The following is a 27,570-nucleotide window of genomic DNA, read 5'->3' on the forward strand; positions in this document are numbered from 1 at the left end:
CGTGTGAGTAAAGCCCCAAATGGTCCGCCACAGTAGGAGTGTTTATTTTGGTGCGCACTCTCACGTGCCCCCCATGTGATCATCTACGTATGCCCTCCATAGAGGAAACGGTGGCTTGGAAGGGACAAACTACCACTCGTTTTTTGCTTTATTGTGCGGAGCTGGGAGATAATCAACTAGTTTCACTCGGAAAGAAAGTCATGCCCAAATAAGCAACTTCACGTTCAAAACAAACCCAAAAACCGCCAATCACAAAATTTGCAAGCGACTTTAGAAAGCGGACTTGGCAGCTGTGTAGTGTTTTTTTTTTTTTTACATTAGGCACCTTGTTGGGCAGCTATGGGGTCCTCGCAAATATATATATTGAATTGTTCGCTGCGCTTCGGTTCTTTTTTTTTTTTTTTTTGCTTCTGTGACTGTCTGCGTTTGTTATAAAGGTGAGTTATAACAACAATTTCTATTTAGTTTTTTTCATATGCAAATGAAACGGCGCTAATATATATTAGCATGCTAGCATCATAGCGCTAATATATATTAGCATGTTAGCATCACTTAGCGCTAATATATATTAGCATGTTAGCATCACTTAGCGCTAATATATATTAGCATGTTAGCATCACTTGTGTAGGCATGCAGGGTTGCCAACTCCTTGAAAAATAAAGAAGGGACACCTCATGGCAGGGCTGACCGACCCCATTACCTTCACCCTTACCTGCGTGATGGTTCACCCTTCCCCTCTGCTTTTCTTGCTCTGAAAAGAGCCTGAATTTAATTGGATGCATGTTTTTGAATGATAAATTATGCATAGAACGTTAATTATTACACACTTTATTTTGAGAGCAGATAGAAATAGCAGAGTAAAATCTTTCTAAAATGAACTGATCTTTCTTAAACATTCTTCTGTTCTGCTTATAATAACAGAAAGCAATAAGAACATTTGTGTAATAATGCATTTAATGCAAACATAAAGCTTGTAGGAAATTTGTAAACAAACGCATTGTGCCTCAAAGGCTTTGACTTTTCACTTGTGGTAAAAAAATAAATAAAAATAAAATCTTGTAAACTGTGCAGTGCTCCATCATGTGGAGTCAACCTGTTTCTTCCATTTGTATTCAGAACGTAAAGAGTGGTTTGTTTTTCAGAGCCAAAGAATAAAACTCTCAGCAAGACGTTTCAATATTTACACTGACACTTCTAATTAATTTAGAAGAACATTTGTTTCAAACATCAGTCCACTTATTTTTCATGAGAGAGACAATCCTTTCCACAAATGCAGTGGAAGATGGGATGCTGAGGACAAAGGATGCAACATCTGGATGAAATGTTCCCTCTTAATTTTTCACATATCTGGGCAAACACAAGCGCACTGAGGACCACTGTGAGCAACATCAGACGTGCACGCTGTGGTCACACACCAGAAACACATCTGTTCACAACCTGGGATCATATCAAGTTACATGGCTTATTAAAAGAATCAAATTACAGCAGAAATTTCCATTAGTTTACTTTTAATATAAGTGATTTGGCCCACTTCAAATGAAAAAGACAAAAATCAAGTTCCTTTACTGTCATTAACATCACATGTAGTACATGCGGTGGAACAAAATTGTGTACACAGGGTCCCAGTTACATCCAGAAAAAGTATAAAAAGAAAAACAGTAATAAAATATGAACTAAGTAATACATTAAACACTATAGTGCAAAAACAATACGCCGAACAACAGCAGCACGAACGTGAGTGTGAGTAGATGAGTATGAATGAATACAGCAGCATGAAATAAATCAGCAGCATGAGATCAGCAACAGGGGTAGTCAGCAGCACACGATCAAAGTGGCATTGCAGTGGTTCTTCTGGTTAGGGATTTAGGAGTAACAGCTTCAGGGTAGAAGCTCAGTCTGGTCAGTGGTTCTGCACTTAATGCTTCAACCTCCTGCCTGAGGGGAGTGGGGCACAAGGTCTGTGTGATGGTGAGTGAGGTCCTTCATGGTGCAAGGAAGCAATTTATGTAAAACGAGAGAAACAATGTTTAAACAGAGGAGGTCTCAGATTTCAACTTTGAAAAACTTATAATGCAGCTTTAGGGCTGATCTCCAGCCATTTCTACACCTATCAGGAATTTCAACAATGTGAGCAGAGTGGCTCCTCGCTGGTGGGACTAACAAAGACCCAAACAATCCTCTATTGTGGAGTCAATCTGCACATCAATCCATCAAGCATAAAGAGCAACTCAACAGAACCTTGTTTCTTTGAAAAAGCTCCTCATGTGAGAAGCAAATTGTCTTCAGCTACAGAACAGAAGCTTGGTTGTTTTTGCTTTTAATCTTGTTTTGACAAAGTATTAAAAAACTGTTTATTTATTGTTTATTAACCTTTATTTAACCAGTCAAATCCCACTGAGATCACAGATCTATTTTGCAAAGGAGGCCTGAAGGCAACTTAACATGTATGTTTTTGATCTGTGGGAGGAAACTGAAGTACTCTGAGAAAATCCACGCAAGCACGAGAAGAACATGCAAACTCCACACAGAAAGACCCCAGGTCCAACCGGGGATTGAACCCAGGACCTTCTTGCTGTGAGGCAACAGTGCTAACCACTGAGCCGTCATGATATATTAAACAGCAGCCTGAACATGAGTCTGTGGTGAGCAGATGGGTATGAATGAATACAGCAGCATGGATAATCAGCAGCACAGATAAGTCGCATATCACCAATTAAAGTGGCATTACAGTGATTTTTTATTTTATTTTATTTTTTTTACAATGATTATCCTGATTAAGGATTTATGAGTCTTTAACTCATTTACTAACTGTTGACATGGACATGTTTTTTTAATTGTCACTATAATACGGGACAAAGTGCTCCTATTCCACCTCAATACGGAACACATACTTTTGTTTCTAAATACGGGACGATCCCATTTTTTACGGGATGTTTGGCAACCCTAGTTCTAAGTGACTTGCTAATGGTCATTTAAGTTGAAGCTAAGCCACAAGTTACCATGTGCTGGATTTAGTCTTCTCAGTTATATTCTGTTTCTTTATTTCAGACACACAGACCGAGAGTCAAATGTCCCTTTTCCATGAGTAACGGTACAGCACGGATCGACTCCACTCTCCACGCTTCCAGTGCTTTTCCAACCAGTCCCTTTTTCAGGACCCATTCCTCTGGGGTTTCAGCCGTGCTGAACTGGTCCTAAAAGTTGACGTCAGAGCACTGATTGGTCCGGGGGTGCAGTCACTCGTGGTTTGAGAAACTTTCACATCAACCAGATCCGCCATTTTCACTACAATCACTCGAACTCGCAGGAGCTACTGGACGTATTTTGAAGATATAACAAAACAATAATGTCATCACCGTGGTCCAATGCAGAAGTGCAGGCGTTTTTGTGCTTGGTGGCCGAAGAAAATATTCAGAGCGAGCTGGATGGAGCGACCCGTAACGAAAAGGTGTTTAAAGAGTTGTCAGAGCGGTTGGCTCCTCAGGGCTACCAGCGAACATCCAAGCAATGTCGGGACAAGCTAAAAAAACTAAAGTGCGATTACCGCACAGTTAAAGAGTTCAACAGCAGGAGCAAATCAAACCAACGAAACTGGAAATGGTACGATCAGATGGATGCCATTTACGGTAATGGCCAAGCTAACGATGGGGGAGAGAGTTGCTTGAACACAGCTACCGCTCAAGAGGAACCAATGAGGGAAGATGGTGAGTTTTTTCTACATATAAGCATATTTTAAGTTACTAATCCATCAGTTTTGAGCACATTTTGAACAAACGAGAGGCTGACGCCATTTCCCATGATGCGCTCCTCATTAGTTAGCATCAATGCTAACTGTGCCCTGTTCCTGTTTTCCACTCTGTTTTGATCCATAATGTCTCTTAGCATGTGAAGGTTCGTCAGCAAATGCCATTTTGGACGGTCCAAGCCTCCCGGCTTCTGCCCCTGCACCATCAGCACCATCTACGCCTAGCACCACGCAGAGCAGCCCAACACAGCAGCCTGCTGTACCTGGTAAGAAGCAGCAATCGTGTTTCACATCACTTTATTTGTGCCCATAGGAAAGGACTTGCTTGACTTCTTCTTCTTTTAGTAAAACAAATTAAAAGTGCAGTATTGTAAACCTACTGATACATTTATTTATTTTTAATGTTCATTTTAATTTTTCTTATTTATTTTATTATTAATTGTGTTATTCGTTCATATTTATTTTATCATTTTATTATTGTAATTATTATTATTATTTTTAAGCTGCTCAAATAGATGTAAATGTAACTGGTTTGTACCCAACTGTTTACGAGCACACTCAAAGTTTTCATTATGTTCAGAGCCACAGAAATGATCTTTCAAACAGCAAAGACCTTCAGTAGCAGCGCCTTTCTGCATTTCTTCAAAAACAGCATCTAGACTCCATTAACCACCTGACATTTCTTCTTTCTTCTGTTTAGCCAAGAGGAAGAGTAAATTGGCAAATACACACCAGTCTTTGATTTCTGAGCTGAAAAAAGAAGACGAACTGAACCGGGCACAGAGGGAAAATCACTTTCGTCTTCTTTTAGAAGACGCGCGTGAGGCTAGGCAACAGGAAGCAGCGGCAGCGGCCGCGGCAAGAGATCAGGAAGCAGCCCTACGAAGGGAGGAGGCTGCTCAGACTGCTGCCTTCAATCAAGCCTTCCTTGGGGTGCTGGGAGACATTGCACGTTCCATGACCAACAGATATGCAACATCGTTTTAAATAGATAGATTTTGATAGGTTGATGGATGGATGGAGATACATATACAACCAGTTGTTAGTTGATCTTTTTTTTTTATTGTACATTTGTTACTTTACAATAAAAAATGTTTTTCGTATGTGCTTTCTATGTTAAGAGCTTACAGTATTTGTTAAAGTCCATAGTGGAAGTTAAGCAAATTTTCCATTTGCATTTGAGGTTTAATGACTCCTAAGAAAAGATGATCAGAATCTGTTCACCTGTTTTTAAATTGGTCTTTTTTTTTGGTTCCAGACTGAAGTCATCAGACCAAAAATTGCTTCATCACGGTACTTCGGTAATTCCAGTGAAATTATGACGGCTTGTACTGTGGGGGCTGAGATGGAGAAGAGGCAGGCCAGCTGACTCGGGACATGAAAGTCCCAGGTTCGGTCCCCAGTCATTGCACTTCTCGTGTCTCTGAGCAGCACACCCCATCCCCAACTGCCCCCTGGACACCCCCCAACAGCCGCCCACCGCACCACCCGGGGGCCGACGGGCAAAATGCAGAGAGCCAATTTCACCATTGTATGGGAACAAACGATGACACAACACATTATTATTGTGAAGATGCACAGAGAACAAAAATAAACAAATCTTGAGTTTTCAATTCATGTGTAATATAAATTAGTTTATAATATATAGTACAGATAATATGTATATATATATATATATATAATTAAAGTAATATATGTATGTGCATATATATAAATGTGTATATATATTTTTTTTTCATTCAACATTTATTTAGACGGGTAAATCCCATTGAGCCTCGAGGACTCATTTACAAGAGAGACCTGATTTTAATAAAGAATGATGACAACAATGGACAACAATAGACAACAATAAACAGTTATGAAAAGTAATACTACAGTTTTTTTTGTTGTTTTTTTTTTTTTATAACAAATAGGATGGCTAAAAGAAAAAGGTAACAAAAAAAACAGCTAGATTCTAAGGTGAATGTAGAAAACTAAAAACAGGAACACGTCTGCATTGGTCCCTGCCAGGAGTCCAACAGATTCTTAAAGCCAGAGGTCAAGGTCGAGAGATTCCATTGTTTTTGTAAGGTATTCCAGGAAACAGGAGCGGAGTAGGAGAAGACCCTTTTGCCAAGTTCAGTCCTCATTGAGGGAACACTGCAGGTAATAATGTCCTGAGAGCGCACGCCGTAGCTGCACTCACGCAGAGACATGTAGGAGGAGATGTATGAAGGCAGCAGACCAAGAAGTGATTTGAAGATGAAAATATATACATAATGTGAAAAATATACATGTGTTAAGGCTGGACAATAATTCAATATCGATATATGTCACGATACAATTTTATTCAATAACAATGATATGAGTTTTAAGCACATTTTTGATATTTCGATATGATTACAACGTTTCACTGACACATTTCTTTTTCTGTCCGGGTTGAAGCGGCCACTTTAGTTTCAACCTGGACAGAAAAAGGTGCGACACAACTAAGAAATATATCGTGATAAAAGTTTTGGCCATATTGTCCAGCCCTAATATATTTGTATGTATAAGTATGTGTGTGTGTGTAAACAAACCACGAAGTAGCGAGGGACTATTACGTACGTAGTAGTCCCTCACTACTTCGTGGTTCATTTATGATGGATTGTTTATGCCCACAAGTGCAAGAGAAAGCTCCCTCCTGCAGCTGATCAGCTGATCTTCTCTGCCACCACACATTTCTCCTGCAGCAGCTTTGTGAAGGGTTCACCCTTTGCTGTCCAGATGCACCGATCGACTTTTGTCTTCTAACTCAAAATTCAAAGTATGTCATAATCACAAACTATTAAAGTGTTAGTTATATTTAATTATTTTAGAACTTCTATGTTCAGTTGTTTCAGTGTCATTGATCAAGAAGTTCATTACACTACAGTCCTCTGAGGATTACTTCTTCAGGGAATTTCTGGGCTCCTCAGCATTGTGCTGAAATGTCTCATAAAAAGGCAAAACAAACAGGAGGTCCTGAAATACTCATTGTTTTATAAATGAAACCATTAAACTATTTTTTTTTTTTTTTTTGTAGAAAGGAGGAAAAAAAAATTCCAACAAAATAATTGTTAAATGTCAAAAATAAAACTAAATACAGTGGTGCTTGAAAGTTTGTGAAGCCTTAAGAATTGTCTATATTTCTGCATAAATATGATCTAAAACATCAGACAAGTTCTAAAAGTAGATAAAGAGAACCAAGTGAAACAACATTTTTATACTTTGTAATTTATTTATTGAGGAAAATGATCCAATATTACATATTTAACAATCACATATTACATACATGATTGTTAAATATGTAATATATTTTATAATATATGAATTTATGAAAAATGTTACATATTTTGTATTTGAAAAAGCAAACGTATTTTACAAAATAAACATTTTATATATGAATATATTACATATTTAACGAGCAACGTGCACACTCTGTAAAACGTGTGCCCTGTGGTAGGCCAGTGTGTATCTGCTTTAAAACGTGGACCGCTCGAGGAAGAAAGCTCGTCTTCCTCCTTCATGTCCTGTAGTTTGGAGACTGGTCTCATCCTGAGGGGAGCCACTCGAACCCCTGAAGCAGGTTAGGTATTTTATTTTGTCCCATTCTTTTTTGGAAACCAGCTCATTTTAGACTGGGTAGAGATCCAGAACCTGCCTACTGCCCCATTCCATTGTAGATCTGGTTGAATGTTAAACGTCCTGCTGGAAGGTGAACCTCTGCCCCAGTCTCAGCTCTTCTACAGCCACAGGGTCTCTTCCAGGACTGTCCTGTATTTACCGCCATCCTCTGCCCAAGATTTAAAGGTAAATAATAAATGTTGTGATGCACAATATTGGATTTTTGGTCGATATGCCGATATGTTAAAGCTTATTTGGCCGATAACCGATACCAATATTTTTTCCCTAGCCCTACTTACAGAGACTACAGAGCTTTCTGTTGCGGAATTAAAATGCATTATTCTGCATGGTCTTTGTCAATTTGGCCTCATACCAAATGCAGATGCCAAAAAAACGCACACAGCAGGTTGTTCATTCAACCTCTATTTATGGTTAATCCCACTGAGCCTCGTGGACTCATTTACCGGTACAAGAGAGACCTGAAAACATGTAAACTTTGTTATATTTATCAGAGTAGATACAAATCCACTACCTACAAAATACAAATATACAAAAATACCTGTGATTATTCTGTGTTCAAAAGATCAAAACAAGTTTTTTTTTCAACATTTAATTTAGGCAACATTGATTGGTTCCAGCAACAGTTAATGTACATTTTGGTTCTGTTTGTTGAGAATTACTTCATAGAAACCTACTGGATCAGTGTTAAATTTAATTTGAATGAATAGCTGGACGGGCAGATGGAGTGGGTGGGTGGATGGATTGTTAAGTGGATGGATGGGTGAATGAGTGGTTGGATGGATGGATGGACTTTAATAATCGCAGGCTATGAAAGCCTTTCGGTGCAGCAAAAAAACTTTTTTTTTTTACAGCTACCGGGATTCAAATTGTGCAAAATATGTTTTATGGTTTTAATTGTGCAAAAAATAAACTTAGTTGAATATATCAAACTCCATGCTCAATAATCCAGGTATACAATCCAACATTTTTCAGTCAGGTCATCTGGACAGTTTCTTTTTTTTTTGTGCTGAAACGTTTCGCCTTCGGTCCGGAAGGCTTCATCAGTCAAGGAAACACAACAAAACTGATTCTTACTCCAAAGTGGAACAAACCAGTTCTGCTTGTGATAAGATGGTCTCTTTGGTACACCCCTTCCTCCATTGTCGGCCCTCTTCCTTGTTGACAGTCTTGTCAAACTGGTTGAAAACATCAAAGTCCATGCTCAATAATCCAGATATACAATCCAACATTTTTCAGTCAGGTCATCTGGACAGTTGACCTGTTGAATATACATTTTAATTATTTAACCATTCAATTTATTATAGCTGATTTTGATGTCAAAGCTGAAAATACTGTACTTCATTAAGGGACCCTAGGTTCATCTGAGTCTTGTTCATTGGCTGTTTTTGTCACATGGGCTTAATCCGCGACAGATGATTGGTTTATTTTGGAGTCAATGGGAGGAGCTAAATTTGAACAGCAGTCGCCGCCTTCATAAGTCTCAGATTTCTCTCCGCTACAGGAGTTTTAACAAACTGATAGTAACGGCAACAGCTTGATTTTACCTTCTGCTGTTACAGACCAGTGTCATTTTACTTATTATATCCTAAACTTTTACTGTTCCTTGTATTGTCATGGCTGACAGGGCGGACGGAGGAGCTCTCATCACCTCTAAGAGGAGGCAGCAGCCGGCGAGGAGGACGAGGCGACACATCCCGAGGAAGAGCTGCAGCAGCCGGGTACAGTCCGAGCTAACCCCGGTTAGCATCCGAGTTCCGTTAGCTCCGTCTGGTTTTAATAAAGTTTAAACGAGTTACCAAGTTTAACAAGCCGTAACCAAAAACCGAAGTCCGTTATTATTAAAATACAGCTGTACTTCCGAATAATCTGAACTTTAGTGAAGTTTATTGAATGTTTTTTTGTTTCGTGGCAACAAGCTAATGTTTAGATAAAAACAAGAAGTAGGCCACCGGTGTAACGGAAAACTTTGTTACCCCGTTTTTAAAAGCTCGTTACCAGTTTAACCTGGTCCAGTTTAAAAACCATCATATTACTCGTATTTTTAAATCAGTTTATGGTCTGTGAAGCCATAAAATGTTAACTAAAATGCTACAAGTAGTATGTTAAAGTCAAGTTATTGACTAAAGATTTCCTCAGGACTTTGGCTGCTTTTTCTCTGTTTCTGTTCCTGAACATTTTCAGAGAAATGTTTTTAAATTCGACTTCTTCAGGCAGAACAATCAGATGAGCTTTAAAGCGCATAAAGCAACAAGAGATGGTTCACGTTTCCCTCAAAACACAGCTGCAGTGGATTAAAATCAGGATAAAACTACAATAAACAAGAACAAAGTATAACTAAATTAATGACTAAAATTACAGGTTACTTTAAAAGCTAAAATTACAGAAAGCTAAAGTGTTAACGTGAGTTACAATCCTGATTAAATAAATGTCTAACGTGTCCTGCAAACTTTAAAATTGTACAAAGTTCCTCCTGAACGTAACTGCAGATTGTAGTTTGCTCCAGAAGTTGTCTAGATATATTGAGGGCAGCTCAGCTGTGGATGAGGCTAGAGCAGTCGTCCTCCAATGCGAGAGTTGGGGGTTTGATTCCACCAGCAGTCACATGCTGAAGTGCCCCTGGGCAAGACACTGAACCACTCACTGCCTCAAATGTGTGTCCCGTCGGTGTATGACTGTGATAAAGCTCTGATTAGTCTTTGTATAGGTTTAGTAGAGTGAAAGCGCGTTGAGTATTTTGACAAGACAGAAAATCATCTAAGTCATATAAGTACAGTCTATTTACCATATATTGATATCCATTTCTGAAATGCAGGTACGCACTCGATGTAAACAAAGCGCTGCAGTGAATCAAACTAGGATGAAGCTCGAGTCATGTGACTAACTTGCATCAGGCTGGCTTTAGTCTTCAGTCCCTGATGCCCTGTTTACGTGAGAACAACCTCTGGAAACGTCCTGATGCATGCTCAACAATCCAGGTAGATAAATTTAACAAGGTTGAGTCAGGTCTTCTGATGGATTCTTCTTGAAACGTGTCTTTTATCCAAAACGATTCAGTCTCGGGAAAACAGTCTTATAAGCAACACCTTCTCATAGTTGATCAACCATTTTGTTGTGGACAGCCAGAAATGTCTGTTCACATGATAAAAGACCATCAGCCTAACACTTGATCGTTAGCACCTGAACAATAGGTCGTTACTGGATTATTGAGCATTCATCAGGACATTCACTTCACTCCTCTCAAAACGACGTTCTTTCAGGGATGAAGATGTGCACATCATTGATAGAGAGGAACATTGGTTTGAGAGAGGAGTAAAGGAAGAGGAAGCCATCTCTGAAGAGAACCCGAGAGAATCTCCTCCGTTGTCGACTCGGCTCGTCATGTCGCTATGTTTACATGCGCAAAATTTTTTGACCGGATTGAAATGTTTTCAGATGAAATGATTCAAATGTATCGTTTACATGGGCACAATCTGTTCATGACAAGCGTTTACATGCAACGGGCTTTGTTCTGAACAGAAGTACTGACATGTGCAGAGTGGTAAAATCTCCTTTAAAAAAAAACTGAAGAAGTTCTACTTCCGAGATGAACGTAAATAAACCTGAGCACCCAAAATGGACCCGCGACAGGTTTTAATGACGGTGGAGACGTTACTGCACTCCCTGACTGAGCTGCAGGTGATACAGATCATTTTGAGCTCTTTCAAAGTTTCTAGTAGAAATGTTGTCGCTCTCCGACCAGTTTTGCTTCCCCGACATGCTAATGTTATTAGCATTAGCCAGGCGGAAATGACAAAGTCGCACATGCGCAGTCAGGTCAGTTTTTCACGATCGGATAAAAACGAACACATCAAGTGTTTACATGCGCACCGTTCGGGTTATGAATCAGCGGAAACCACCCGTTTCGTTCTGATCACAAATTATTTCGGATCACACTGAATCAACAAAAAATAACCCGAACGAGGCGTTTACATGACGCGTTTTTATTCCGAACGGCCGTTTGATCCGGTTACTTATGTCCATGTAAACATAGCTACTCACTGTTTTTAAAACGGCAAGGTATCAAGTTGTCTTATTAAAAAAACCAAATCCACTTTAGGGTGATTTTAATGCTGTGTTTCTTCTGGTATCTAAACACAAATACCTTCTTTCTTCTTGTTCTGGTATTAACGCAAACAGATGCTCAAAGAGCAAGGCTCCATCTGTGTCCAGAGAGAAAATCTCCAACGCACAGCACTTTACACAGAGCGGTGCGTTCAGTAGCGTCGGAACAGCCACGGTGCATTCAAGAGCATAGGAACCACGGAATTCAGAAAGAAACGAGCCATAACCAAACAGAACCGAGCTCAGTAAACAAGACGACTACACAACACGTGGGCTTTCTAACAGCTTTGTTAATGAAGGTTAACAAGGGTTGAATGAAAACACTTCGTTTAGAATCAGACTTTTTAAAGAACAAGTCATCCTTTCATTTGCTCTGTGTGTTTTGAATTTTAGGTGCACAGCTGTTTTTTTATTTTTTTTATGCAGGAAAAACATTATTTTTGAGACATTTCTTTGTGCAGTTACAGCTGTTTGTTAATAAAGGTGCCTGTGTGACAACTGGGACTAAACTTTGACTCAGAAATATATTTTTGTTATTACTTTATGGAAAGAAAACATATTGACATATATCGTATATCACCATTCATTAAAAAAAATATTGAGAGGTCCAAAAACGTCCCCGGCAGACGGACAATATCTGAAATAGGGGTGCGAAGCTCTGTGTCTGGCGATTCGATTCATTTCCGTTTTTTGGTTTCACAATTCGATTCAAAATCGATTTTTCGATTCAGAAACTATATTTTTCTATTGAAATGGTCATACATTTTGTTTAAATTATGTAATTTACTGGATGAAAAGATTAAACAACAATGTAAACAAGTAGAACATTTATTTAAAACAATAATTTTATGTATCAAATCTTTTTGCATCATTTTATATTTATACCAAAAATCGGAACAAATATAGGGGTTCATAACATTCTGTAACTTAAATTACCAATATTAGGTTAACTTAGCTGCCTGGATTTTTCACCAAATATAAAATCTATGAACTATATTTCATCAATCACCCACTTCTTCCTTTTCGGGTCAAGGGTGTCACTGGTGCTCATCAGCCATCACTGTGCAAGAGGTGGGGGACACTCTGGACAGGTCTCAAGTCCATCACAGACAAATAATTCAAAATTACATAAATACAAAAGTAAAACAACACTTGAGCCTACCATAGTGCATTAACCTTTAGTTGGTTTAAAGGTCCTTCGTGAGTTTCTTTGTGTTTCTGCTGTAAAACTGAAGGTCACCAGGTGTTCTTTCACAACCTGTTCAGCTGTTTTATCCTCGGGTGAGGCTGCTAAACTGAGATTTAAATGTTGTGTGTTTCAGGTGAGTTTGGAGAAAGTTCTTGGCATCAGCACAGTCAGCAGCAGTGGTTTGACCTCTGACCCCAACTCTGGACTCATTGCCTACCCTGCAGGGTAAGCTCCGCCTCTTTCCACTCACCTGTGTTATAAAGGACACCAACTTCCAGCCAACTCAGGAGCTGTCCAACGAAAAATAGCAAAAAGTCTTCATTTCTTTCCTGTAGCCCTCTGGTCCTGATCACAAGTTCCCCAGATCTTCTGAAGGTCTTTCAGAGGTTTTCTGTTTCATGTCTTGTTCCTGGACATTTTCACAAGAACGTCTTTAACCTCCGGTGCTGACCCAAGCTGCTGCTGATGATGATGATGATGATGGTGATGATGATGATGATGATGATTAGGGGTGCATCTCATCAAACAAGATTCTAACGTTTTTTTTATTTCCAATTTTCAAAAATGACCAAATCTTAATCAAAGGCAGCCTTTTTTTTAAATCAAATGAGTTCTTGGCTAAATAAATGATTTTTGTTTGTTTCATGTCTCGATATTCAAACAGAAATATAAAATGTATCTAAAAACAATTCTCACTCAAAATGAAGTTTACGGGATTTTATTTATTTAAGACGTGAATTTTTTCATAATCAGATTTTAGCTGATTTCTAAAGAAACCATTTTTGTCAAAGGAATCAAATTGTTGAGCTCCAAACATTAAACTTTAATTGCAGAAGAAAATGATTATTATATGGATAAAGTTTGAGCTGTGATGTGTCGGGAGTCTCAGGACTGACTGAGAAGGACATTAGAGTAAAACTCTTTTTTATTGTTATTATTATTTTCATCATATCTCATGAGACTGAAGCTCCACATTGTTTCCTGTTGAATCTGTTAAAGTTGAGAGGAGCAGAGTGGAAGTGAATTGGACTGTACCGTTCACTGAGCAACGCTTTGTGATCAAAATATGAAAACACACCAAGGAGTTTCACTCCGTCTCAGTTTTTGCCTAAAGTGCCTGACATGTTCAAACTGCTGCCACAGGAAGTGATCGTTTCACCTCCACGAGACGAGGTTTATCAAAACGTAAACAAAAATGTACTTTTATTGGTTTGTGAAACTTTTATTGACTCCAGTATATGTGTTTTAGTTTATCAGCATAATGATGGTGATGGCATTCCTCTTCAGTGTTCTGACAAACGGGAAGTTGACTCTGACAAACAGGAAGTTGGCTCTCTGTGTTTCAGGTGTGTCATTGTGCTGCTTCAGCCAAAGACCAACAGACAGACTCACATCATCAACGCATGCAGGAAGCCCTTCACCGCCGTGGCCTTCTCGCCTGATGGGAAACACCTGGTCACTGGAGAGGTGAGGTCTCTCTGACACACCTGAGGCTGCCAGAGCCAGCAGAGACCCTGACGACAGGTCCATTCTGTCCTTGGTCCTGACTGGGAAAACAAACGACAGTAACAACCCGTTTGCTTGTTTGTTTTTCAGAGTGGTCACATGCCCTGCGTACGAGTGTGGGAGGTTGATGGCGGCGGTGGTCAGGTGGCAGAGGTGCAGTCTCATAAATACGGCATTTCCTGCGTGGCGTTCTCCTCCAACAGCACCTACATTGTGTCGGTGGGATTCCAGCACGACAGAACCGTCAGCGTCTGGGACTGGAAGGTGAGAACAATCCGACCCGCTCCGTGTGTGCCGGCAGCTTGACCGAACGTCTGAGACGATGTTTTAGTTTAATATAATGATGTAATGCACGATGTCGTCCCTGATGTCTCGGGTTACGAGTTTATGATTGAAATCAACGTGTTGCCGTTTCTTTTGTACTACATGTTTTTTTCACCTCCTCCCTCTGAGCAGAAAGGCTCCGTCATCGCCTCCAACAAAGTGTCCAGCAGAGTCCTCTCCGTCTCCTTCTCTCAGGACAACAGTTACTTCGTCACCGCAGGAAACAGACACGTGAAGTTTTGGTACCTGGACGCCTCCAAAGAGCGGCGGGTGAGTCACCTGACCCGAGCAGCCAATCACAGCTCGTTTTACTGCTGTCTGTAGCGACACGCTGACCTTTGGTTTCTGGTCTTTACATCCAGGTGAACAGCACTGTCCCTCTGATCGGTCGGTCGGGGCTGCTAGACCACCATAAGAACAGTGTGTTCTGTGGCGTGGCGTGTGGGCGGGGCCTCCTGGCGAGCAACACCTACTGCATCACCAGCTGCGGTCTGCTGTGTCTGTTCAACAGCAGCCGACACCTGGAGGCCTGGGTCAGCCTGAAGGTGGGACCAGCACACCTGGATGGAATTTTATTCAATTCAACACTTTTACATTTTCTTTAACCGTTACCTGTCTTTGTTTCGATTCATCCCGGCTGACCTGTTGTTGTTGTTGTTGTTGTCAGGTGTCAGCGGCGAGCTGCCTGGCGGTCAGCAAGGACTTCATCTTCTGTGGATGTTCAGACGGGGTGATTAGAGTGTTCAGGCCGCCGGACCTGCAGTACGTCACCACGCTGCAGCGGCCGCACCGCCTCGGCGTCGACCTCGCTCGGAGCGCCCACCACGGGTACACGTACAGGAAATGTGCCACACGCATGATGAAGAACCCCTGAAATCCATCCTGACTGTCTCTGCTCCCTTTCAGCCCTCTGCCTGCCAGCTCCGAGGCTCAGTATCCCGACATGCTGGCTCTGACCTTTGACCCCAGAGGAAAACACCTGGCCTGTGTGTACAACGACCACAGTGTGTACGTGTGGGACGTTAAAGACGTGAGGGATGTCAGGAAGCTGTACTCGGCTCTGTACCACAGCAGCTGTGTGTGGAGCGTGGAGGTCAGTGTGAACTATCAGAACCGCTCACTGTGGGAAAAAGTTCTGGATCAAACTCAGCCGGGTCCGTTTTATTAAAGCTTTGTTGCCATTGATGAGCGCAACTCCTCTCGGCTCTCCTCACATCGGTTATCAGGGGGAGGTGATTTGCAAATGTGACTTATTTCCCCGCTCTGTGGGAGGGGTCATCAATGTAAAGTGGGCGGGATCATCATTGCGAAGTGGGCTGTACTGTAATTGGTCTTTTTGTGTTGGAACCACTCCACCCATTGTCCTCAATTGTCCTATAATGGGACTTCAGTTTCTTTGGCTTAACTGGCACTGCTTATAAATCCGGTGTAGCCATGCTCCGCCGTCATATCTCTCAGTAAATGCGCTCATTTCATGTGGCGCCGTCTTATCAACACCATCAGAGGAAGTGGAGGTGCAGATGTAGTTTGAAGTATTGCTGGGCAATCATCCAGTGACGTAGCTCCGCTGGCCAGTCAACGGCTGCTGCCTGCTTACGTCATAATCGTCACCTCAGAGGAGTTCACTTGGAACCTCGAACAAGGAGGTCCCAAAGACTGGGCTGAGTTGAGAGTGGGCACCAGCAGTGGGCAGGCCCCTTACTGGTGCCGTGTGGTGCGGAACCGATGAGAGTTGAGATGGTGGCAACGCGCCATAAGTCAGTGTCCAAATTGAAGGATTTTTCCCATCATGCCGTTCTGCAACTGTTTTTTCTGAGACTTCAGACAGTTTAAGACTTGAAGCATACTCCATTCGAAGCCGAGCAGTCGACTCGTGGTTGCTGGATGTTTGTTTTCACACACACACCATGAGAGACGGTCGGATGCAGAGTCTTGGGGAAACTCGTCCCGCTGCAGTATACGTCACCGCACACGTTTATTCTCACCAGTCTCTCCACTCAGTCCCTGCGTCCCCCATCTGGTCACAAATCTATCATGAAGAAAACGTCTCCCTTTTCAGCAGATCGTCTCTGTGCACAATGTCTGCGCGATCACCATCCAGGAGTTTTTGACCATTTGACTAATTTGGTGTGTTTGAAGAGCTGAATGTTCGAGTGCATTTCTGCGTGACAAACACGCCCTCAAACTTCTGACCAATCACACAATACTTGACCCATTATCTTTTACTCGCTTCTTCTTTTCCTGGTTGCGGGAGTCACCGGTGCCCATATCCAGCAGTCACTGTGCGAGAGGCGGACACCTTGGACTGGTTTTCAGTCCATCGCAGGGACACAGAGAGACAAACAACCACTCGCACTCGAGACGTTTTAGTGTTACCAGTTAGTCCAACATGCATGTTTTTGGTTAGAAAATGTTCACACAATGCAAACTGCACTCGGAAAGGACCCCGGTCAGGATTAAATCTGGCAACATTTTTAATGAAACAACAGTTCTAAGAACAGCGCCACCGTGCTGCCTGGTCAACAAAATGAATAAACATGGGGGAGAAAAGGACAAATGCAAATACAAATGTTTTTTCAGGAGAAGGAGATGATCAATTAATCAATCCATGTCTGACACCAACCGAGTCGTGCAAGTTTAACCCAAATGGAAACCTTCTTTTGACTACCAATTCTGAAGAGTCTGTTTAGTTTTATATAATATACCGGTAGTTTTTATTTTATTTTTTTTTAAACATAAGGATAAATAAAATAAGGGGTGCATCAATTTATCGGCCCCGATTTCCTTAATTTTGGGAAATCAGAAATTGGCCGATACTTGCACGAGAAACCGATTTTACCAATTTTTTTGGTTTTGTTTGAACAATAATTGTCTGAACTTCATTTATATTTCGGAGCACTACCTCATGGCCAGTTAAAACAAGTTTTTATTGCTTCTAAGATATTGTTCAAGGGTATGTTTTTCAATAAAATAATGGAAAATTGAAGGTGCATTGTGACCTTATAACACCTGACAGTGTCTTATTGACACTTAGTGTCTAAGTCATTTAAATTGTATATTTTTATTTCAGACTGAGAGCTTTAAAATATTTAGTTCATCGTGGACAAAAATATGAAATTAGTTTTTTTTAGTAGTTCGGTTAGGCGGATCGTTTACCGTCTAAAGAAGACTTTTTGAACTAAAGGAGGACAAAACAACATTCGTATGATCAGTGCTAACACGTTATCTGTGTTTAGAGAATCGGCTGGTCCTGGTTCAACAGTTCAGGCAGGTTTCCTCAGGGTGTGTGTGTTTTCTTGGTCGAGGGATCATTAAAGTCTCATCGGTTCGTGTTGAGAGATTCAGCCGCACAAAAAGCCCGAGTCAGCTTGTGGTCTCAAACCTCCACGATCAGCTTCCAGACATGTTCTCAGGTTTTATCAGGAGAGTTCTGCTAAAAACACAACCAGCAGATCCAGATGATGTGCAGATAGTTCCTCAGAGACCGAGTACTGATCCGACTTGTACCCCTCAGCAGAAGTGACACAAATCCTGCAGATGAAAACAAACACGAGGTGTGAGCACGTCTCCAAACCATCTTAGAAGGATTTCCAGGAATGTGTCAAGGGAGAACTATAAACATCACCTGAAGCATCAGCTGTTCTGAGAACAGCTGCCTGATCTAATTATCTCTTTATAAAACGTTTGTTGAACCAGAACCAGCAGAAGTTCTTCTGGGTTTTTGCTTATACAGGAAATCTTTTTTTGGGTTCTCCAGGTGTATCCGGAACTGCAGGACCCGTCTCAGGCCTGCCTGCCTGAGTCGTCCTTCCTCACCTGTTCGTCTGACAACACCATCCGGCTGTGGAACACCAACCCCTCCACCAGAAACGGGAACCTCTACAGCCAAGTAAGGACCCACCTACCCCCACGGTGTGAGGGGTTCATCCTCAGGAGAGCTCTTGATGAGTCTCTGTGCATTTCCAGGACCTGCTGAGGATCCTGTATGTGGGGGAGAACATGCAGCACCTGCAGGGGGAGAGGGGGGAGGCAGCAGGGGCTGATGGGAAGGCAGGGGTTCGAATCCTGGGAGTCAGTCCAGATGGACAGCACCTGGCTGCGGGGGATCGCTGTGGAAACCTGCGGTGAGACAGGGAACAAACACACACACACACGTGTGACGAGCTCTAATGACACGTTTCCTGTTTCAGGATCTTCGGTCTGCAGTTTCTGGATGAACTGGTGAAAATCGAAGCTCACGACTCGGACGTGTTGTGTCTGGAGTTTTCTCCCCTGTCCACAGGTGAGCAGCTCCCACAGGTGAGGTCTCTGCAGCCTGCGGGACCTCTGAAGGGTTCAATCTGATGCTGCGGTTTACTGACGGATCTGCTCACTCAGGCTTCAGCAGCTCAACCATGAGCTGTTTGTTCTGACACCCGTTCTCTGTTTCAGGTGTGAAGCTGTTGGCTTCAGCCAGCAGGGATCGGCTGATCCACGTCTTCAACCTGGAGAGAAACTACAGTCTGGAACAAACTCTGAGCGACCACTCAGCCTCCATCACTGCAGTTAAATTTACAGGTAGCGACAGGTGGTCCACACCTGCTCTCACTGGCTGAGTGAGACGAATCATTCATGCATCCCAGAACCAGTAATGGATCAGAACCATGCTCTGTAATGATCTTTCAGTGCCAGTCGGGCTGAGACGGGTCACTTCCTGTGTTTCAGGTGAGAATCCAGAGGTCCGAATGGTGAGCTGCGGAGCCGACAAAAGCATTTACTTCTGCACGGGCGAGCAGGTCAGAACACGCTCTGCATCCCAGAGAATGGCAAAGATAAGATGGGAATTCACTGAAAACATGGCTCACCTATCTGTTACGGAAGCACGATCCGTAGTGTACTTCCGGGTCGCACGGATCGCCGTTGTTTATGAATAAAAACGGTCTTAATTTACTTAGAAAAGTACGTGTTCTATCTCCACCAATCTTCATGTAGCTAATTTACGCCACTCATATTTCTATTACAAATCACTGGTTAAAATGATACGCGACCCATTAGACCTGACCCCCAGCCTGGCCTGAATGAGAAAACTTTGCAAGATACAGAATGAATCATTTCCACGGTGAAACAGCGCCGCTCGGTGGTGAAGCTGCGTTTCATTTAAACCATGACGTAAATATGTGAACGAGATTAACAGAAATACAAGTTGCGTAAATGCGCAACACTACGGATCGTGCTTTCGTAACGGATCGGGGAATGACACTGCAGAAGAACCAGAACATCTGGGCTGTCAGCAGAAACTTTAGCCTCAAACAGTCAGAAAGCTCAACAACAGAAATGTGCATTTTAAGCAAAACCACAGAATTTATCCTGTAATTACCATAATTCTCGGGCTACAAAACGCACCTGTCTGTAAGTGCGCATACTGAATTTGAGATGAATCACAATTTTGTACATAAATAAGACCGTTATTAAGCTGCGGGCATCCACTGTTCATTTTCAGGACCTGTGCCCAGCTACAGCAAAATGTGCATCTCTTTCTTGTTGTGGTTCAAGAATCAGCCACCGGATGGCGATTCATAGACTATGGCTTGGTGATCGTCATAAGTCTTCACGATGCTTCGTCGTCTGACTTATTCAAACTACAAAATGAACACAAGAACTATCCATCCATCCATCCATTATCTTTACCCGTTTATTCCATTTTGGGTCACGGGGGTCGCTGGTGCCCATGTCCAGCAATCACTGTGCGAGGGGCGGGGTACACCCTGGACATGTCTCCAGTCCATCACAGGGACACATAGAGACAAACGAGACAAACAACCATTCACTCTCTCACTCACACCTAGGGACAATTTTAGAGTTACCAATCAGCCTAACATGCATGTTTTTGGTCTGTGGGAGGAAACCGGGGTACCCGGAGAAAACCCACGCATGCATGGAGAGAACATGCAATCTCCACCCAGAAGGCACCTGGACCGGGGTTTGAACCAGGGACCTGTTCGCTGAGAGGCAGCAGCTCTACCAGTTGCGCCACCGTGCTGCCCAACACAAGAACTATTTAAGTATAATCACTTGACAGAACAGTGTCAAACACCTACGCAACCAAAATTATTTAAAAATTATTTACCAGTCAATTTTACCCAGAAGTCTTATCGAGGTCACATGACCAGAAATCAAACCGTACCGGTAAAACACGTTAAATATTCATTAAATTAGTACCATCCATCCTTTATCTTTACCAGCTTGTTCATTTTTGGGTCTTGTGGGTCACTGGTGCCCATGTCCAGCAGTCACTGTGCAAGGGGCGGGGGACACCCTGGACATGTCTCCAGTCCATCACAGGGACACATAGAGACAAACGAGACAAACATTCACTCTCTCTCTCACCTTGAGACCATTTAGAGTTACCAGTCAGCCCAACATGCAAGTTTTTGGTCTGTGGGAGGAAACTGGAGCACCTGGAGAAAACCACACATGCACGGAGAGAACATGCAAACCGCACACTGAAAGGTCCCCGGACCGGGATTTGAACCAGGATAACCTTCTCGCTGAGAGGCAGAAACTCTACCAACTGCGCCACCGTGTACCATTGATTTAAAAAAAAAATAATAAAAATTATTATTGCTAAACACTTTTTGTAACAGCAGCTGTTTTTAAATGTACTTTCCAAATAAATTTGACGTGATTTCTGCTCAGCGGAGCTCATACGAGACTGAAGGGGGAACCTCCCTCCCTTTGTCTCCGCTCCGTCCTGGAATGTGAGTTTAAGTGATATACCGGTATTTAAACACATTTACCGTACACAGAAAGAATTTAAAAACTTTTATTAAAATATGCACCAGACTTGACGACTTTAAAAATAAATTTGGACAACTTCTGATCAGCGGAGCCACGTGACCTGAAGGGGAACAGACGACAAATGTTTTTTTTTGTTTGTTTTTTCTGAAAAATGCCTTAACACGGTTAAAAACAATAATAAAAAAGTACCGGTATTCAACCAAAATTCACTCATCACAATCAATGTTCTTCGTCTTCCTGTGAACTAAAGTCCTCTGAGCCTCAGGAAAACGTCAAACACCGCCTCCATCTTGCTCCCGGCAGCCGTTTCCTTCTTCGACAGCCAGATCGATTGCTTTTAACTTGAAAGCTGCATCATAAGAAATTCTCTGTGCGTTTTCCATTATCGCTGCAGATGAACAGGTCTGTGCATGAGGCGCAAAATACAGTAACTGATCTGAGAGTGGTGAAGGCTGCACAGAAGTCTGTCAGAGTCAGTCTCCCCACCATCACTTCTACACCTCCAGATGCAGGAAGAGAGCCACCTGCATCATGAAGGGCCCCACTCACCCAGCACACACACTCTGCCCCGCTCCACTCAGGAAGGAGGTTGAGGAGCATTAAGTGTAGAACCACTAGACTGAGGAACAGCTTCTACCCTGAGGCTGTTAAACTCATGAATCTCTAACCAGAATAATCACTGTGAAAAACCATATCATGTTGCTGCTGATCTGTTTCATGTTGCTGCTGATCTGTTTCATGTTGCTGTGTTCATGCGTGCTCATCTGCTCACACAGACTCATGTTCGTGCTGCTGTTTTTTATGCTATTGGTGCATATTTAGTTAATGTTTTTCTTAGTTCATATCTTAGATCTTATTACTGTTTTTCTTTTACATTTTATTGTTTGATGTAACTGGGACCCTGTTTCCATAATTTCGTTCCACCACATGTACCACATGAGGTGTGCATGACGAATAAAGAACCTCGAATCCTTAAAAAAATTAATGCACGTCTGTCTTGGGGGGTGGTCCCTTAGTATACGTCATTGGATCTAAGGTTAGACTTCTGGTCACATGATGACAGAGTGGGTGGAGTTATGGTAGGAAATTTGAAACCTGGAGCTAGAGGCCTGTAGATGCCTGAGGGCGTTCACTCTGTGACACAAAAAGCCCCGCCCCCCCAAGAGAGGTGGGCGCTGGGCAGCTGTATGAGCACCCAGCTCTGTCAAAGGAAAATGTTATTCAGTGGCAGGAAGTTGCCAAGGGACGGAAGGAAGTCTGTCAAAATAAAATGTAAAAATTGAAATTATGAAGGAAAAAAAAAACCACACAAATTAGTCTCCTGCATATAAACCGCGGGGTACAAAGTGAGAAAAAAGTAGCGGCTTGTACACCGGCAATTACGGTTTTTAATTGCTCAGCAAATGGAAATGGCCAATGTGGGTAAGATGTAAACAGTAATGCGCTCAACTAAGAGTTTGGTCGTTCAGTGAGACCACGGCTCTGAAACTGCTCCTGGTTTATCGAAACTCCTGATCCGGATCTGAATGACCGAGTTCTGTTGTACGTTCTCATCCAGACAGTGGACGGTTTGACGTTCTCCAGGAGTCACCATGTGGTGGAGAAGACCACCCTGTACGACATGGATCTGGACTCGTCCAGGACTCACGTCGCCATAGCGTGTCAGGACCGAAATGTCAGGTAAAACCTCAACTAACCGACGTCCGTCTGGGTCAAAGCTGCTGTTAAAGGTCCGGTCTGTGCTCAGAGTGTACAACGTGGAAACGGGGAAACTGAAGAAGTGTTTGAAAGGATCGAGCAGTGATGAAGGCTCCCTGCTGAAGGTGAATACAACTGAAACTTTCATGAAAACAAGGACCGGATCAACAGTCGTCTGCTTCGTGACTCTGCTGATCCGGGTCAACATTCACATTATCTGTGCCTCTGGTGGTCCTCAGGTCCAGATGGATCCTTCAGGGTCGTTCTTCGCCACCAGCTGCTCCGATAAAAACATCACCATCTATGACTACGAGTCAGGAGAGTGTGTCGCCACCCTGTTCGGACACTCTGGTGAGCAAACCTGTTGATCACCTGCTGCTGTAAAAAGCAGGCAGTCGTGTTTGTCTCATGAACCAACCTGTTTAAGATGGCCGCCACAGTTAATGAATGTTAAGTCATCACAGAAATGTACAAAAAGTATTTTTATTGTGGTAGTAGCTGAGAGTCATCCTTTGTTTATGAAGCCATATTGTTGTTGTTGTTTGATGATGACAACGTCGTCGTCAAACAACAACAATATGGCTTCATGTATAAATTCTGTTTTAAAAATTATTTTAAAATGAATCCAACAACCTTGAAAGATTGCATATCGCCCGCTGCCTCGCAGGCTAAGGTTATAAACAGAGGATGACGACGACGACGTACTGTTTACCACCACAGTTTCTTTAATTGATTTAAAGACTGGTTTAATTCTGACCAGGAGGTAAAACTCTGCCTGAAAGTTTAACAAAAAAAATTCACATCTTCCTTCAGAAACATGTTTATATTTGTAAACAAATAGTTTGTTCATGTGTTGTTTGGTGGGATATTTACTGTTTCCTGGGTGAATTGTTTATTTGTTGTCAGAGATCGTCACCTGCATGAGGTTCAGTCAGGACTGCAGACACCTGATCTCCGTGTCAGGAGACAGGTAAGCCCTCCTCACGCCACATGATGTCGCAGCCACCAGCAGGTCTGAGCTGCCGTCTGCTTTCTTGTTGTGCAGCTGTGTGTTCGTGTGGAGGTTGGACCCTCACATGACCAGCACCATGAGGAAGAGGCGGGGCCTCAGAGCGGCGCAGGACACCTGCAGCCAGAAGCAGACGAACATCAGGTGGGTGAGGTGTTCCTCGCTGCTGATGGAGGAGGAGGGGGGTTGTGTTAGCTTCATGATGGTCTGGTTTCAGGAGGGAGACCTTCATCACGATGCCTTCAGCGCCTCTGCTTCAGGTGCTGGAAGAGGAGCAGGAAGAGTCAGACCTCAAGACTCCAGGAAAACTGGGCCCAGGTCCTGATGAGGAGGAGGTGGTCGTTAAATCACCTGAAGGTAAAGAGAAAAACTAGGGATGCACGATATTGGACTTTTGGCTGATGTCCAATATGCCGATATGTTAAAACTTATTTGGCTGATAACCGATACCGATACTTTTTCCGTAGACCTACTTACAGAGACTACAGAGCTTTCTCTGCTGTGGAATTAAAATACATTATTCTTCATGGTCTTCGTCAGTTTGGACTGTTGCCAAATGCAGATGCCAGAAATGGGGCTGAAAATGATGCAACACTTCGACTTGGATTATGTTTAATGTCAAATTTATTCATGACATTTACTTTATCTAACACAATGACAACACTCGAACAGTGAAAGTTTGTAAATTTTCACAAATCTAACTCAACATGTTCACAGTGACACATGAAAAGCACATAAGTAGTGCATTAATATATATACTTGACAGTTTCTTAAATTCATTCATTCAAGCTTTATTTAGACGTGTTAATCCCATTGAGCCTCGAGGACTCATTTACAAGAGAGACCTGATTTCATCGAAGAATGATGACAACAATGGACAGTTATAAAAAGGCATACATATTTTTATTTTATTTTATTTTATTTTTACAAATAAGATGGCTAAGAAAAGTAACAAAAAACAGCTAGATTCTAAGGTGAATGTAGAAAACTAAAAACAGGAACATGTCTGCATTGATCCCTGCCAGGAGTCCAACAGATTCTTAAAGTCACTTAGAGAGGTCGAAGGTCGAGAGCTTCAAATCTTTGTAAGATGTTCCAGGAAAATTAAAAATGAACTTAAAACACAAGACTTTAATATCGGTGAGTTATTTTGATGTAATGGCCGATGTCTGATATTTTAACTTTATCACTAATGTCGGCCGATACCATGCCGATAATATGCATCCCTAAGAAAAACTGAATAAATCCAACAGCTGCTTCACAATATTTTAACCAAACTGATGGGCGGTTCCGGTCCGTGTAGAGTCACCGAGGTGTTAGTTTTTATTACTTAGAGTTAAACTTTTATTTTTGTGTTTTGGTCTAAATGCGTTTAGAGGTGGAGGAGGCAGAAAATCTGCTGTTTCCAGATTTTATTTCATGTTCAAAACAAAAACGGACCCAAACAGAACTTTTCACATTTTGTTCTGTAGAGGATGGACGAACTGACAGTCAGGCCTGACCTGACAGATGTCTGCAGATGTTATTCGGAACAGACTCGAGGTGCAGTGAGTTTAAAGGTGGTGGTCACGCAGGCGAGTAACAAAGCTGTCACCGGTTCTTGACCCGTTCAGAGCGCACCGTTCTCCTCTCTGTCGTCTACTTCCTTCAGTTAGATTCACCCGGGGTTTCATGATAGTTGGGTGCTCTATGGTTCTTCTTTCAGCTTTTTCCTCTTCAGGGGTCTCCACAGCGAGTCGTCCTCCACCTCACTCTGTCCTCTGCGTCCTCTGTCCTCACTCCAACTACCTCCATGTCCTCTCTAACTGCATCCATAGATCTTCATCCTTCTACCAGTATAATCACTGTCCCTCCTCTGGACATGTCCAAACCACTGTCCCTCCTCTGGACATGTCCAAACCATCTCATCTAACTTTATCTCCCAGTTGTTCAACCTGTGCTGTACCTCTGATGATCTCATTTCTAATCTTCTCCATCCTTGTCACTCCTGAGAACCTCAACATCTTCATTTCTGCTACTTCCAGTTCTGTCTCCTGTCTTTTTGTCCATGTCTGTCTCCAGACCATACAACATAGCTGGTCTCACCACTGTCTAGTAAACTTTTCCTTTGACCTTTCCTGCTACAACTTTTATCACAAATAACTCCTGAAACTTTTCTCCATCCACTCCATCCTGCCTGGACTCTCTTTACCACACTCCACATTTTCATGGACAGTGGACTCCAAGTCCTTGAAGTCCTGCACCTTTGTGTTTCTTCTCTATGGTTGTTTGTTTCATATCGTTCCCTTTATACAACTGTTTAAAAACTAAACGTTCCATCTGTGGAGCTCTCCTTTAATTTACTGACCAGCTCCATCTAGTTTGGAGTTAGTCCGAGATTTTTTCCTCATTGTGATTTCAAACACGTCTTTAAACGCAGCGTCAGATTATGGTCCCCTGTCGTGGAACAAAGAGGGGAATTGCAAATACTTTCCATCTTCCCATGTTGTGAGTGAAATAACTTGGAATAATAAGTGAGGTACCAGCCTCCACTTTGGTGTGTGGCTGCATCTAGTGTAAAAAAGGTCCCTATCAAAATTCAAGATGGCTGCTATATTCACATCTTTATCATCTGAACATTTACAAGAAATGTTCCTTAAACATCAGCAACGGCTCAACTTAACGTTACGTTTTAAAACCAGATCAAACCTTTCATATAAACTGGAGTTTGTTTCAGCGTCTCTTCAAACGGGTCCTTAAACGCAGCGTCTGGTCAGGTTCTGGTTCTGATCCAGAGGTGTTTGTGTTTCAGTCACTTCGCTGCTCCACACCAACGGGAAGCTCCCCACATGGTTCAGAAAGCTGGTAAGTTCTGACTCCGTCCACGTCTGATGGATCACCGCGCTGACTGACCCGCCGCTGCTTCCTGTCCTGCAGGCTCAAGGCGAAGACGCCTCTGTTCAGTCAGACGCTGAGCCTCGTCGGGTACGGAGCCGGTGGGCGGAGCAGCCAAACACTCTGATCGTCTGTGCCAACTCCACCCCGAGCCCCACCAGGAGTCAGGACGAAGACGAGGAGGAGGAGGAAGACTTTCACGTTCAGAGTCTGGAGAGGCTGCTGGCAGATGATGAGGAGGAGGGGGTGAGCGTGCTGAATCTAGATCCTCGGTCATTTCACAGGAAGTTGTTTATTTGAACATCTCACCGTGTGGCGTTCAGGTGCTGCAGACAGCAGGTGAAGGCAACACGTTCATCGTCCCCTCGGACTCGAGCTCTGCGTCCTCCGACAGGTGAGTTTCTCTCACAAAGGCCAGACTTCCCGTGTTTCTGTTGGATTCTGAAGAAGACTTCCTGTTTTCAGAGTCGAGGGTGTCTCCTGTTCTCAGCTGGAGACCAGCGTTCAGGGGGCGGAGCCTGTGTGGAGGACTCAGCTGAGTCCGGACTCTGCGTGTTCTGAAGGGTCCACAGGAAGTCTGGAGCAGCAGCACGACGCCGGTCAGAGTTCTAGGTTTTTAACGCTCTTTAGTTTCTGTAGCAAGTGGACAACAACCTGTCCCTCTGATGGACCTAAAACTTGTCCCTCTGATGGACCTAAAAC

The 27,570-nt window shown here is 42.6% G+C and overlaps 1 protein-coding gene and 1 long non-coding RNA gene across 2 annotated transcripts in view; both read left to right on the plus strand.

Moving 5' to 3' along the window:
• Nucleotides 1–381: 381 nt before the first annotated feature.
• LOC119410784 lies at nt 382–5,022 on the plus strand. Its single transcript, XR_005186867.1, has 5 exons — nt 382–437; nt 3,049–3,704; nt 3,883–4,011; nt 4,446–4,786; nt 5,004–5,022. It is a non-coding gene; the product is annotated as an uncharacterized LOC119410784 (long non-coding RNA).
• A 3,856-nt stretch (nt 5,023–8,878) lies between these two features.
• wdr62 (WD repeat domain 62) overlaps nt 8,879–27,570 on the plus strand; it is a 23,378-nt gene continuing 4,686 nt past the window's right edge. Inside the window, exons 1-23 of the mRNA XM_037677913.1 lie at nt 8,879–9,108; nt 12,814–12,905; nt 14,027–14,147; nt 14,277–14,450; nt 14,643–14,780; nt 14,873–15,055; nt 15,178–15,338; nt 15,417–15,603; nt 18,268–18,399; nt 18,477–18,634; nt 18,701–18,792; nt 18,942–19,067; nt 19,215–19,285; nt 22,846–22,967; nt 23,035–23,110; nt 23,225–23,336; nt 23,892–23,955; nt 24,031–24,138; nt 24,212–24,351; nt 26,786–26,838; nt 26,911–27,114; nt 27,192–27,250; nt 27,319–27,467. Coding sequence (XP_037533841.1) covers nt 9,004–9,108; nt 12,814–12,905; nt 14,027–14,147; nt 14,277–14,450; nt 14,643–14,780; nt 14,873–15,055; nt 15,178–15,338; nt 15,417–15,603; nt 18,268–18,399; nt 18,477–18,634; nt 18,701–18,792; nt 18,942–19,067; nt 19,215–19,285; nt 22,846–22,967; nt 23,035–23,110; nt 23,225–23,336; nt 23,892–23,955; nt 24,031–24,138; nt 24,212–24,351; nt 26,786–26,838; nt 26,911–27,114; nt 27,192–27,250; nt 27,319–27,467 — 2,827 coding nt within the window. The 5' untranslated portion in view covers nt 8,879–9,003. The remainder of the gene's footprint in view (nt 9,109–12,813; nt 12,906–14,026; nt 14,148–14,276; nt 14,451–14,642; nt 14,781–14,872; nt 15,056–15,177; nt 15,339–15,416; nt 15,604–18,267; nt 18,400–18,476; nt 18,635–18,700; nt 18,793–18,941; nt 19,068–19,214; nt 19,286–22,845; nt 22,968–23,034; nt 23,111–23,224; nt 23,337–23,891; nt 23,956–24,030; nt 24,139–24,211; nt 24,352–26,785; nt 26,839–26,910; nt 27,115–27,191; nt 27,251–27,318; nt 27,468–27,570) is intronic.

Source organism: Nematolebias whitei, chromosome 6 (genome assembly GCF_014905685.2).
Source record: "Nematolebias whitei isolate Nwh7 chromosome 6, NemWhi1, whole genome shotgun sequence".
Classification (NCBI taxonomy): Eukaryota; Metazoa; Chordata; class Actinopteri; order Cyprinodontiformes; family Rivulidae; genus Nematolebias; species Nematolebias whitei.